This window comes from Macrotis lagotis, chromosome 2, assembly GCF_037893015.1.
Source record: "Macrotis lagotis isolate mMagLag1 chromosome 2, bilby.v1.9.chrom.fasta, whole genome shotgun sequence".
NCBI classification, from domain to species: Eukaryota; Metazoa; Chordata; class Mammalia; order Peramelemorphia; family Peramelidae; genus Macrotis; species Macrotis lagotis.
Genome location: NC_133659.1, coordinates 31,416,959 through 31,430,541, shown reverse-complemented (window position 1 = coordinate 31,430,541; position 13,583 = coordinate 31,416,959). Strand labels below are relative to the sequence as shown.

General features: G+C 49.0%; 2 protein-coding genes across 3 annotated transcripts in view; one reads left to right on the top strand and one right to left on the bottom strand.

Annotated features, from left to right (window-relative positions):
- EFCAB14 (EF-hand calcium binding domain 14) overlaps positions 1-2,139 on the bottom strand; it is a 31,578-nt gene extending 29,439 nt beyond the window's left edge. Inside the window, exons 1-2 of one of the 2 annotated variants that reach the window (XM_074221511.1) lie at positions 1,856-2,139; positions 1,217-1,365 (exon numbers count right to left, since the gene is read on the bottom strand). In XM_074221511.1, coding sequence (XP_074077612.1) covers positions 1,217-1,365; positions 1,856-2,091 — 385 coding nt within the window. In that variant the 5' untranslated portion in view covers positions 2,092-2,139. The remainder of the gene's footprint in view (positions 1-1,216; positions 1,366-1,855) is intronic. The other variant, XM_074221512.1, reaches the window with a different exon arrangement.
- A 649-nt stretch (positions 2,140-2,788) lies between these two features.
- The window catches only part of LOC141511839 (cytochrome P450 4A6-like), a 65,450-nt gene continuing 54,655 nt past the window's right edge, over positions 2,789-13,583 (top strand). Inside the window, 3 exon segments of the mRNA XM_074220853.1 lie at positions 2,789-2,833; positions 2,934-3,329; positions 3,542-3,615. Of these exon segments, the coding sequence (XP_074076954.1) occupies positions 2,789-2,833; positions 2,934-3,329; positions 3,542-3,615 (515 nt within the window).

The following is a 13,583-nucleotide window of genomic DNA, read 5'->3' as shown; positions in this document are numbered from 1 at the left end:
GGCCTGGGCTAGAGGCACCTTGGGATGGTGGGACCCTAGGTGTGGGCTGCCAAGGCAGGAGGCCCTTCCTTTTGAGCCCTGGGGCTAAGGCAGATTTGGACTGCAGGCAAACTTCACTCTTGTGGTTTCTTTTGTTTTTGCAAGGCAATAGAGTTAAGTGACTCGCCCAAGGTCATACAATTAGGTACTTATTAAGTGTCTGAGGTAGGATTTGAATTGAGGTCCTCTGGACTCCAGGGCAGTGGCACTGGCTCTTGTGATTTCTTCCACAGAGATGCTATCAAGGCGAGTTAGTGTGCTGATCAATCAGTCACAACAAGTGACCAGCTCGCAACATGAACTGGCTGGTCTGAATAGGATCTGAAAGGTTTAGTGTTGCCAAGGAGATATGCCCACCTGCGGAGGCTGCAAGTCTCCAGTCTCTGGAGATCTTTAACTCAGGGTAATGATGGAGAAGCTAAGTCAAGATGAGCATCCTTGGATTCCATGAAATGGATCCAAATGCCAGCGCACCTCCAGATTCCCTCCGACACAACTGGGTCCACTCTTGGCTTCCTTCCTCCCTGGAGTTTGTCTACCCTGCTCTCCTCTGCCAGCCGGGCTCACGGGGGGCAGTGTGGACAAGGCCCAGGGGTGCCTCCTGTGATGCTCAGAGCAATGGCTCTTGGGGAGACCAACGAGTTTCCAGCACCCAACAGGGCCTCGGCAAGTGAACAGGTAATAAACAGAACCGGTTTTGATAAAATATGCTCCCTACCTTCTGAAATAGCCTGGTAAACAGTCACAGGTGGTGAAGGTAATTACAACTTGTAAAAGATCTTCAGGAATGAGGCCCAACCTAGCAGGGTTGGGAAGGTCCTGGGGTGGAGGCCGACCGGGGTCCCACTCACTGGTCCCAGTCAGGAAGCCGCCGTCAAACAACGCTGCCATTCGTGCCCTGCTCTCCTTCACCACCCAGAGCCCGACCTATAATACCCAGTGGAGCAGGGCAAACACTGGCCGGGGCACAGGCCTGCTTCGGTGCCCACGGCCCCCCACCTGGCAGCCAGCTGCCTAGAGCCCTCCTCCTCCTCTCAGACCGGAGTGGGGGGGGTGTCTTGGACAGCTCTGGAAGGTTCTGGGGCCGGGGTTCCTCTGGGGATGGTCTGGTGGGGGGGCCGGTGGGTGGGAGAGCTTGGGGTGCAGTCCCCCCCCCCCCGGCCCCGCGGGCACTTACGGATTCGGAACTGGTCCTTGAGGGCGTCCAGGTCCTCCTTGAGGGCCACCTGCATCCACACCAGGCCCACGCAGGCCGCCACGCAGGCCGCCAGGATCACGAACGCGCAGAGCGGGTAGCACACCTTGCAGCAGCGCAGGCAGCGCCCCCTGGAAACCAGCCGGGGTCGGGTGAGCCGGGGTGAGCGGGGTCGGGTGAGCCGGGGTGAGCGGGGTCGGGTGCGCGGGGTGAGCGGGGTCGGGGTGAGCCGGGGTGAGCGGGGGGGTCGGGGTGAGCGGGGGTCGGGGTGAGAGGGGGTCGGGTGAGCCGGGGTGAGCGGGGTGAACGGGGTCGGGTGAGCCGGGGTGAGCGGGGTGAGCGGGGTCGGGTGAGCCGGGGTGAGCGGGGTCGGGTGAGCCGGGGGGAGCGGGGTCGGGTGTACCGGGGTCGGGTGAGCGGGGTCGGGTGTACCGGGATCGGGTGAGCGGGGTGAGCGGGGTCGGGGTGAGCGGGGTGAGCGGGGTCGGGGTGAGCGGGGTGAGAGGGGTCGGGTGTACCAGGGTCGGGTGAGCCGGGGTGAGCGGGGAACGGGGTGAGTGGGGGGGGTCGGGGTGAGCCGGGGTGAGCGGGCCCCTCCCCCTCCCCCTGCCCCCTCCCCACCTGGCGAAGCGCGCGCGCGCGCCCCCGCTGCCGCCGCCGCCGCCGCGCTCGTCCTCGTCCTCGTCCCCGTCGTCCTCGTCCTCCGTGCTGGAGGCGGAGCCCGAGGCGGGCGGCTCGGTGCGCAGCAGCCGGTGGCCCGCGGAGCCCTTCCAGGCGCGGCGGCTGCGGCGGCTGCGGCCGCGCCCGTCGCCGGGGCCCAGGCCGATGAGCGCGTTCAGCTCTTTGCGCTTCTTCATCTTCTTGGGCGGCGTCAGGGGGCCGCCGGGGGCCGGGCAGCAGCCGCCGGGCTCCAGCGCGGCCCGGCCCGGGGGGCGGCGGCCGCAGACGGGCGCGCCGAGGCCCGGCCGCGGGCTCCGCGGGCCGCTCCGCCGCTGCGCCGCCGGCTCCGGGGGCCGCTCAGCCGCTGCGCCGCCTCGGCGCCGCCGGCTCCGCCTCCGGGAAGGCCTCGGCCGGCCGCGGGCTCCGCTCCCGGCCCATGGCCCCGGCCCGGCCCGGCCCCGACGCCCCGCCCCCGGGCCCGCGGCCGCCGGGCCCGCCCGCCGGCGACGCGCGCTCCCATTGGCCGCCCGCCCCGACGTCACCCTGGGCGGGAGCGCGCGGGCGGGGCCTCCTTAAAGGGCCCGCGGACCCCCTCCGAGCCCGCCCGCTCTCCGGCGCCGCCCCCGCCCCCCCCCACCGTGCAGATTGGGGAAACCGAGGCCCACCGCCGGAACGCACGTGCCCGGAGTCCTGCGGAAGCCCCCCGAGCGTGGGCCCCGCGGTGATGACGTCTGCTCGGACCGTGACCTCAGGGAAGTGACGTCACGCACGTTGTGGGCGGGGCGGGCTCCCCCGTGGTGTCCCGGATGCCGGGCCCGAGGCGCGAGGCCGAGGCGTGAGGTCACAATCCGCCGGCACGGGGAGGGGGAGGGGAGGCCGCCGGCGCTCTGCGCCATGGCCCCGCCCCCCCAGCCGGCGCAGACGGGGCGGGAAGCCGTGGTGGAGGAGGAGGAGGGGGAGGAGGAAGGGGAGGAGGCGCCCCCAGGCTTCTGCCTCCCCACGCTCTCGCCTTTTCCTTCTTCTTTTTCTCCTTTTTCAGAAGGATTTTGTTAATTTGGGGTGTACGCCCCCCATCCTCGCCCCCCGCAGGCCGTTCGCCCCACGTTGCTCCCCCGGGCGTTCCGCCTCCTCTTCCCCAGGCCCGGCCCGCCCAGGGGTGCCGCTCCTGCCAGGACCGCAGCGGCCCGCCCAGGGGTGCCCAGGGGTGCCCAGGCCCGCAGAGCTCTGGCCGCTGAGCGCCCCCGAGAAACACTGCCCCGGAGCTCACCGCCGGGGGCCCTCGGGGGCCGCGGGGGCCAGGGCCTTGGCTGAGCTGGCCCCCAGATGGGCTGCGATCTGCCAGGGTGACCCCCGGGGGCCCTCGGCGGCCGCGGGGGCCAGGGCCTTGGCTGAGCTGGCCCCCAGATGGGCTGCGATCTGCCAGGGCGAAGGGAGGGTACGGCTCTGGCCCACGTCCTTAGCGTTTTGTTCTTGCTGGGCTTGTGGTCATGCCGCAGGGAAGCAGCAAATGCAAAGTATGAGGAGGCCTACCTGTGTGGGGGGCCAGAGGGACCTGAGGGGAAGAGGCTCCGCTGCCCCCTCCCCATCCCAGCTCTGACTGGCATGCCTGTGGAGGCCCCCCTCTATCTCGCTTTCTTTGGGGTGCAGAACACACAGAGCTTGACTTCTCACCCACAGCCAGCGGGCAGACCTAGGACGGCTCTCAGGGACTATGCCATCGAGTTAGGACCCATCAGGAAAATGGCATAGCCCAGAAGATGCCAGCTAGGGAAAAGTCATGGAATCAGTCTCTGCAGGGGCCTCAATATGTCTCAGACACAAATCGGCCCCAGCCCCAGTCTGTGTTCACTCGTTCCAAAGACTGATGATCCCTCATCCCTAGGCAGCCAGTTTGAAAGAAGTTGCCCACATGGCACTGGGAGGGCTGTGGGAACCTGCCCTTTAAGGGGGTCATACATAGTCTCCTCTGTTACCAAGTAAGCTTTTTTTCCCCTTGTTTTTTACAGGCAATGGGATTAAGTGACTTGCCCAAGGACCAAGGAAGCTTCTTGAGGGCAGTTGTGCAATAAGTGCTTGAAGCTTGCTTGTTAAATAGTCTTAGCTGATGTGTAAACTGAAGGCCAGGGACTTCCCCCTGGTCATGAGTGTTAAGTGGCCAAGCTGGGAATCCACCCAAAGGTTCTCTGGTTCCAGATCCAGCTGTTCCCAAAGCTGGGTCACCAGCACTCACCTGTTACTTGGCAGGTGGTGAGTTTGGCAAACTTTCTGGATACCACCCATTGCTACTTCTGTTCTTGTTTTGCTCCATTCTCTTTTTACTGCCCTGTGCTGGACTCTACTTTTAAAAGCACAGTCCCAAGGAATACCTTGAGTCTAGGTGGTGAGAGACTCAATTGAATCCTAGGGACTCAATCTGAAATTTGTAAGAACCGAAATTGTGGGAAAGGACCTAGAAAGGACACTTACACATCATTTCTTAAAGGCCATCTAGCAGGAGACCTGAAATGAGGTAGGCTGAGTCCATAGCCAATCTCAGACACATAAAAGCTGTGTAACCTTGTGTAGCCACTGGCTACTTAAGTTCAGTTCTGTCTATGAGGACTCATTACTCAGACTCAGGAAAGCAAGGGTGGAAATAAAACAAAAATTTATTAAAAAGGTTACAAGATATTAAGAAGGGCTAGGGAGAAAGAGATAGAGATAAAAGAACAGCCAGGCAGTGTTGGTTGGGCAACAGGTTGGTAGAGAAGACTGTGACCCTGAGCTGGAGTCAAGCTCAGGTTTTTGCTGTCTTGCCTCTCATCCAGAGGGCAAAAGGTGAACTCTCTCTTTCTGTTATTAGACCAGGAATTAGGTAAAGCCTAAGGAGATCAGGATATAAATTTTACATTAAACAATGAATCAATGGTGTATCAAAAATGGGGGAGGTCTTGGGGCAGCTAGGTGGCACAGTGGATAGAGCACTGGCCCTGGCGTCAGGAGTACCCAGGTTCAAATTCACCCTCAGACACTTAATAATTACCTAGCTGTGTGGCTTTGGGCAAGTCACTTAACCCCATTTGCCTTGCAAAAAAACCCTAAAAAAAAAGAATGGGGGGGTCTCCATTCAAACAGTCTTTAAGATTATAAATTGTTTCTGTTACAATCATAATTCTTTAAGTCAATTTACATCTTAGCCATAGGTGGTAGTCAACCCCACTCAGTTTCTATATTCACAATTCTCTTTATCTGTAAAATGGGAATAGTAACAGCATCTACCTCCCAGGCTTTGAAGAATGAGATAATGTTTATAAAATGCTTTATAAAAGATTTTCTAGTGTTCTGTTGTGTCTTTGTGACTCCATCTGGGTTTTGCCAAAAAAGGCAAAGATACTGGAATGGTTAGCCATTTTCCTTTCCAGATGAGTAAATTGAGGCAAAGAGAGTGAAGTGACTTGCCTAGGAATATGTAATTAGTAAATGAAAGTGAGTCTTTCTGATTTCAGGCCTGTGCCATTTAGCTGCCCCTAGATAAATGGTAGCTAGCTATTATTTCTTATGGTATAGTATTTCATTTCTGTAATATTTTGTAATTTTCATACCCATTCCCCAAACAATGGGCATTTGTTTTTTCCACTCTTTACTTACAAAAAAGAGAGCTACCATGAACATTTTGATATATATAACTAGATCCTTGTTTCTGTCCTTGACCTCTTTGGAACATAATCTGAACAAGAAGCTTATTACTGAGTCAAAAGATATGTTCAGTTTAATATTTTTTTTCTTGAACAATTCCAAATTGTTCTCCAGAAAATCATTCTGGAAAGTCATGGAGAGTAACTAAAATGTCCATAACTCTTGATCCGGAGATCCTACTGCTAGATATATTCCCCAAAGGAAGTCAATGAGAATAAAAAAGACTTCATATACACCAAAATATTTTTGTAGCACTTTTTATTAGTAGTGGAATTGGAATCAAAATGGATGCTTAACCAAATAGTGACCAAAAATCCTTTGGGACATGAATGTAATAAAATCTGGCAGTATTATATGTGAAGAACGTGGTGATTATAGGAAGACAGGGTTAGCTATTGCAGCCCTACTAAATGCTTAGCCCTGAGTTATGCTGCTAAAAGGAAAAATGATGAGAAACCTGCCCCCAAGGAGCCTCTTGTCCACTACAAGTAATCTATTGAGAACAGAAGAGAGTGACCTATAAGGGAGAATGTGATAGGGACAAAGAGGGGATCCAGACCAGTTGCAGAATCCTAGATTCCTTTCATGGCCAATTCCCTGGAGGAGGTGGCTAATGATCCAACCTTGGAAAGAAGAGAAAGGTTTTTCAAGGGCTAAAACCAGGGAGAAACTGGTGCCTTCCTTGGGAGAAGAAAGTGGTAGTCAAAGAATGTGGAGAGGAGAAATAGGCATAAACCAGGGCAGGGCAGGGCTTCTCAAGGGTTAGGACCCAGGCATTCAGGGTCCCCAATTGGAGCTCTTTCCAAGTTAAGGTTTTCTTAGTTTCTTAATTTAGTTTCTCAGAATAGTCTTAGGGATGTGACAAGATTTGCTGTCTCTTCTGTGCTATCTGGGAATGGGGGCTGGGGTGGTGGTAGTTAATTTTTCTGGGAATTGTGGGAGATATGCCTCCCTTTTCACCATGGAAAGACTGGATTACATTTAATGAGGTTTAGCTGGCAGGTCAGGAAGGGCACTCCAGGGTTTCCATTGGAAGTGCTGGTAGCAGAGGAGGTGGGGAGACGTCCGAGGAACTGCCCCCTTCCCCACAGATTCCTCACAACCCTGGGGAACCCATAGTGGCTGGCCCCTTTCCAAGCTGCAGGTGGTTGGGCTCCTGGAATTTCCCAGTCTCTCCCACGATCCACTGCAGCTTCCAGGTAAACAGTTGTGTCCAGATGTAAAGGAGGCCCCACAGCCCTGCAGGAGGCAAAGATGGTGTGTGTATATAGGGAGGGTGGGGGCAGAGAACCTAAATAATGCTGAGAACAATAGTTCCCTCCCCAAGGGGAAGTAGCAACCTCATTCCCACTATTATATCAGGACCAGCTATTGAAGAAATCCGGTTATTATTCTCACCAGTTGGTCTCCAGGATTCTATTTCAGACTGGGCAGCTAGCCCTGTCACTTTGAGAAAGGAGAGCAAGAATCCTGGAAACCAGGTCAAAGGGGCATCCAGTGAAGGGACTGGCTATGTGTAACCTGGAGAACAGAAGAGGGCGTGAGAATAGCCTTCAAGTAGTTGAAGAGCGACCAGTCTGGCAGCTCTGATGGGAAGAGGTCAGGAGGCAGATTTAGCCCTGAAATCTGGAAAAACTTCTAATAATGAACTCTGCCCCAAAGAAGAATGGGTTGTCTTGGCAGAGTGTCTTCCTCTCTCTGGAAGTCTTGGAAAGGCTACAACTTCCTTTCCCTCCCCAACTTTGGGCACATTGTAGAGAGAATTTCTTTCCTTCCTGGGATGAGGTGTTATGATTCTGTGATTATTTCAGCCTCTATTACTTCTCCCTTTATGCGACTCAGTTTACCTATCTACAAAGTGGAAGTGATAGGGCTCTACTTAGTTCCTGGTGGTAGTTCTCTAACAGTTACCTCAAACTCCCTATGCTTTTGTTCTTTTTCCTACTCTGTAATGATGCTACGTCTTCCACCCAAACTCTGCAGCATGCACCTCCTTTGATCTGGAGGGTGGTATGTGATCTCTTGTACATGATCTTCAATTCTAATTCTGATCCCTAAACTTAGGCACTTATCCTCTTGGACTACTTGGTCATTTAGTCCACAAGCATTTATAAGGTGCTTACTTTGGGCCAACCACCATTTTCATCATTGGAAATGCAAAGAAAGGCAAAAGCTGGTCCCTGTTTTCATGGGCTTCACATTGCAACACATGAACAACTACATATGAGATGAATTCAGTGGAAATGAATGGTAATTCCATGGGGGAAGGGACTCCTAAGAGGAAGAATCCAGCAGAAGGATTTGAGCAGTCTTGAAGGAAGCTAGGAAAACCAATAGGTTCCAGGTGAAGGAAGAAAACATTGCAGCTATAGGAGATAGCCAGGGTCTCAGAATCACTGGAGGTGAGGCTGAAGTGATAAAAGTGGTAGTGTGGGAAAGGACCAGGTGGTGGAGGACTTCATTCAGAGGACTTACTGAGGAAGGGGTCAGAATCTGACTTTAGGAAAGTTTCCTTGTCGGGTACAGAATTAGCAGAGACTTGAGACAAGATGACCAACTAGCAGGTTATTGCAATAGTCCAGGTGTGAGGTGAGTAGGATCCACACTGAGTAATGACAGTGTTAGAAGAGAAAGGAGAATGTATATGAGAAATGAAATGATGGCAAAGAATTGCAAATTGAGGGGATGCCCATCAATTGTGGAATGGCTGAACAAATTGCGGTACATGATTGTAATGAAATATTATTGTGCTATAAGAAAGGACAAGCAGGATGATTTAAGGGAAACCTGGAAAGACTTACATGAACTGATGCAGAGTGAAGCAAGCAGAACCAGGAAAATAATTATACAGTAAAAGCAATTTTATAGGGTTATCAACTGTGATTGATTTAGCTTTTCTCATTGATCCAAGATAATTCGAAAGAACCCATAGTGGAAAATGCTTTCTACCTCCAGAGAAAGATATGTAAATTAATGCATACTATTTTCTTGATTTGTTTTTACCATTTTTTCCTTTTCTGTTTCTTTTTAGACAAAATGACTAATATGGAAATGTTTTATATGATTGTACACATAACATTTCAAATTGCTCACCATCTTAGGGAAGAGAAAAGGAAGAAAATTAGGAATTCAAAAGTTTATGAAAAAATTAGAAATTGTCTTTACATGTAATTGGAAAAATAAAATATTATTTAAAAAATACTTTTCCAACTACATGCAATGGTAATTTTCAATATTCATTTTTTGCAAGGTTTTGACTTTTACATTAAAACTTTTACACTAAAAATAAAAAATATTTAGAGAAAAAATATGGATGAAGGGAGGAAAAAAATGGTATGAGGGTAAGAAAAGGACAAGATTTGACAACAGATTGAATATTGGGACTGGGTGCGAGAGAGTAGAGAATGATATTTATGGTGTGGTCCACTCAAATCTTCATCTTTCCTAGATACAACAGTCTCTAGTCAAATCTTCCTCTTTAGGTGTGTGAAGTTGGCTTAACTCTTTTTGAACCTCTCTGATCCCATAGGAAAGCAAGATAGGGGAGTGGCTAGAAGGTCATTCCTTTTGAGGCAGCATGGAGTGGTAGAAGTGGAATCAGAAGACATGAATTACAGACTAGTTTCTTTCCCATTTCTTCATCTGTAAAACGAGGGGGAACAATAATTCCCCTGAATTGGTGTTGGTATAAGGAGTTGCCTTGTGCCCCTTTAGATGCCATAGAAGGGCAAGCTGTGGAGGTAATCATGCACTCAGGTTCCTAAGCCAGGCTGAACTGGGGATAGGGCTACTTTTTCCAGCCTCAGGGACCTTCAAATGCCATCTTTTTTATTTTATTTTGTTTTTTTTTGCAAGGCTATAGGGTTAAGTGACTTGCCCAAGGTCACAGATGGGAGTATTTCCCCATGCATAAGACACCCCTTTTTGGAAAAATTGTTGTCTAAAAATTGGGAGCTCCTTTACAGTGGTTGTAGATTTTTTGACTTGCATTTCCTGCTCTTTCATGCTAGTTGTCTTTGTGTTCACTGTTGAACATTTGTTACCAGTATATTAGGTGATGTTTTGTCAAGTTCTGGCCAGAAATGACTCAGAAAAGATTTTTGTCCAGTGCTGAATTAAAGTTCAAAGTGATTTCAGTTTGCAAAAGGGAATGACAATCATGCTGCTGAACATCAGGTTGGTTCTTCTCCAACTGAGAAAACAATCTGGAAATGGCTACAGGAAGAGGAAACCCAACTGCAAACACCATGGCTGAAGAAGGTCATGAGAGACAAGTTAGCCAAATGGTCTGAGTTTGAGAGGGAATTGAAGAAATGGATTGAAGAGCAAAGGGCCTGTGGAATTCCTGTGTCCACAAAGATGGTTCGAGAATTACTGATGAAAAAGAAGTGGCTGACTTCCAAGGAGGACACCATTGGTGCTTCAGGTTCATGAACTGGAATGGACTAAGTATGGCTCTGCACACCAGACTTGCCCAAAAGCTGCCTGAAAGCTATGAGCAGAAGGTCCTTGAATTTCATGATGAATAAAATTTGAGTTCAATAACTTTATGTAATACATTTGTTTTTCAAATTTTGGGCCCCCAAATTAAGGTGCATTTTATACATGGGAGCATCTTATACATGGGAGCATCTTGTACATGGGGAGACATGGTAATGATTAAGTGTCTGAGGCTACATTTGAACTCAGGTCCTCCTGACTCCAGGGCCCGTACTCTATCCACTGCACCACCTAGCTTCCCCCCAATGCCATCTTTATGAGATTTGTGTAGGCACTGATCACTTAAAGTGCTGACCCTTTAAGAAGTTATGACTAGTTATTTCTGATTTAATTCAACCTTCAGAGTTCAGCAGAGCTGACCATTTATAGCCCTTTGCTGCCCCCTGCTGCCTACTGAGTTATCAAGGGTGTTTCCACTTGGGTATGTCCTGGCCAGATCAGATAATTAGAATAATGGGAAAGTTACAGTGGAAAAGATGCTAATGAAAATCCAGTATAAAGGAGAGAAAGAAATGGAGGCTCATTGAGGATAAGACAAGTCCCACAGTAAGGAAACAGCTGTGCCTGTCCCATTGCACCACTCGGAAAGATACTCTTCTGTGCATGCTGCTCCTGGGCAGGGACCTCAGCTTCAGATGTTCAGAGGACTCTGTCCTGAGGCCCCAAGCAGGACACGATAGGGAAAGATGACAAAACACTAGGAAGAATCTGCCCTGGGGAACTTCTAGACAGGCTATCTTCCGAGAACTGCCAGTCTTGAGTTGACATTTTTATCCTGGAAAACATTTGGTCAACAAGGAGACACAGACCTGTCCTGAATAATCCGTGTTCTGTGGGGAAAACACCGAGGATGTCTGTCCTCAGAGAGCCTCTGACTGCCCCTTCCTGTTGGTAAATTTTTAACAGCCCTCTCAAAAGGGGAGATAAATTCTGCCTTCTACCATGGGTTGAGAGAAATGGTCTCAATCTATTTGGACTTGCAGATTTGGGGTTCATCTCTTGACCAAAAACAAAAGAAAAAATATACCAAAATAGGGAAGGAAGTTTCTTTCTAACAGCAGCTAAAGAGCAGATAAAAAAAAAAGTTTTGTCATAGCAGCAGTACACTGGAAAGAGGAGTTACCTCTTCTAGTCCCACAGAAAATACAGGCCCCCCAAAGGACCTGGAGCATCATGTCTCATTTCCATTGGTCACTTTATTTTGACCAGCATGACTGGTTCCCATTTCCCAGCTCATTCATTCACTAGGTTATTCTTTTTTGATTGATTTGGGTTTTCCTTTTCATAAATGCTGGACTGGGGTTGTCTCAGATTTGAACATGACCTTGAGTTCCTTCGTCCTGCAGGTATTGAAACATCTCTGGTAGTTTTGTCACACAGAAAGATACATATTGGGTAGTTTTTTCTTCCCTTTTCCAGACTGGGAACCCCAATCTCTGGACCATTTTTAGACTATTTCTAACTTGGAGCAATTTATCTGGTATTTTCACTAATTATAGGCTTCCCAAAAGAGAAATGTAAAAGGGAGTTCATCCCTGGGGAGACACAATCCTGTCCCGGAGTGTCCCTGGTCTAAGGGGGAGTTTGCAGTCTTGACCTCAGGAAGGTTCTGGCTTACTGATGGCAAATCTGGCATTCTCCCCTAGCACAATCTTTGGAGAAGTGGCGAGTACTTCTTGTCTTTAGTCTTGTCTAGGAGATCTCAGGATTCCCTTTCCTCTTCCTCATGGGGCTGTGGGACATATGTAGGTTTGTGACTAGGCATTTCTGAGATAAACTGGGAAGGCAATGCAGAGCCCAGTAGAAGACTTTAGACCTGAGGGGAATCTTGTTTTTCTGTGGTAGGTGGGGCAGAGGTTCAAACTTAAAGCACACACTGGGTTTATAAATAACTGAATTTTATCTATTTTTTGGTTTGTTTTTTTGTTCCTATGGCTTTGGGTCAGGATATTAGAATTTCCTCAGTGGACTCTCCAGTGCTTTGCACATTGCCTGGTAAGGTGCTTAATAAATATTTATTAACTGGGTGGCTAGGTGGCACAGTGGATAAAACACCAGCCCTGGAGTCACAAGTACCTGGGTTCAAATCCAGTCTCAGACACTTAATAATTACCTAGTTGTGTGGCCTTGGGCAAGCCACTTAACCCCATTGCCTTGCAAAAACCTTTAAAAAAATGTTTATTAACTGACTAGGCTATTGGACATTTTGGGATTATGGAATATTGGACAAGTTCATTCTCTGCTATCAGTTTACTCACATAGGATGTATCCTTTGAGAGCAGGGATTTTACTTTTTGTGTTTTTCATGAGTACCTAGCATTGGAGACAATGCTTGAGAGGGCCCCCTTTCTGGCTCTGGCATTCTTTGTTCTAGGTCACCCCTTATATCTGACATTCTAGTTTCCGTGATCTTGGGTTTCTTCATAGCTCTGACATGTTTGGGACCCAACTCTCTATTGAACATTAGTAGGATCCAATTGAGGCTGTATAAAATAAATTTATAGTGGACTCCATCAAAATGGTTGTGTGATTTTCTTCTTCTTTGTTCAGTAGACTGTTGTACATTTCAGTCATATGATTGTTCATTTCTCTTCTCATCCCAAAAAACATACTTCAGAAGGATGGGGTAAGGCCAATGAAAAAACTTCAGATTATATATATATATATATAATATATATTATATTTTATTTCCAAAATCATTCAAATCAATCAGTTCTGTATGCAAAGACCATTCCCAGGCTTCAGTGGGATCCTACTGGTGCTCAGCAGTCCTACTAGATCTCCCTTATTAACTCACTCTACCAATCTCTACAGCAGCTTTTCCATGCCTCCTCAATCCTCCTATGACTCCTCCCTCCAATCTTGCAGCTGAGAACTTCACCTCATATTTTACAGAAAGTAGACCATTCTCCATGAGCTCTGGTTCCTCCTCTCTTTTTCATCTCCCTTCACTTAGATAACTTCTGCCGCTTTCTCCTCTTTCACTTCTGTCTCGCATAATGATTATCTCACATGATGCCTCACTCCTTAACCATGTCAGTCCCTCTCCCTGTCCAAATAATATTTTCTATTCTGTTACCTCCAACAAAGTGCCCTCTCTCTTCTCACCTTTCACTTAGTTTCAGTCATTCCAGCTCTACTGATTCATTTCTTATTATCTATAAATGTCCATGTCTCCCCAATACTGAAAAATAAACCCTCACTTGATCTTTCCATTCATACTAACTGGTATCCTGTTTCTTCTGTCCTTTGTAGCTAAACTGGAAAAGGGTTACCTACAGTAGTGCCTCTCTCTTAACCTTTACAATCTGTCTTCCAAACTTACTCTGCCGAATCTGCACTGTCCAAAGTTTCCAGTGATCTCTTAGTTGCCAAGTCCAGTGGCCTTTTCTTCATTCTCACTTTCTTTGATTTCTGTGAAGAGTCTGACACTGTTGATTCTCCTCTTCTTCTGAACACTCTCTTCTCTTTAACTTTTCAGACCCCAACTCTTTTGTTTCTCTGATTGTTCCTT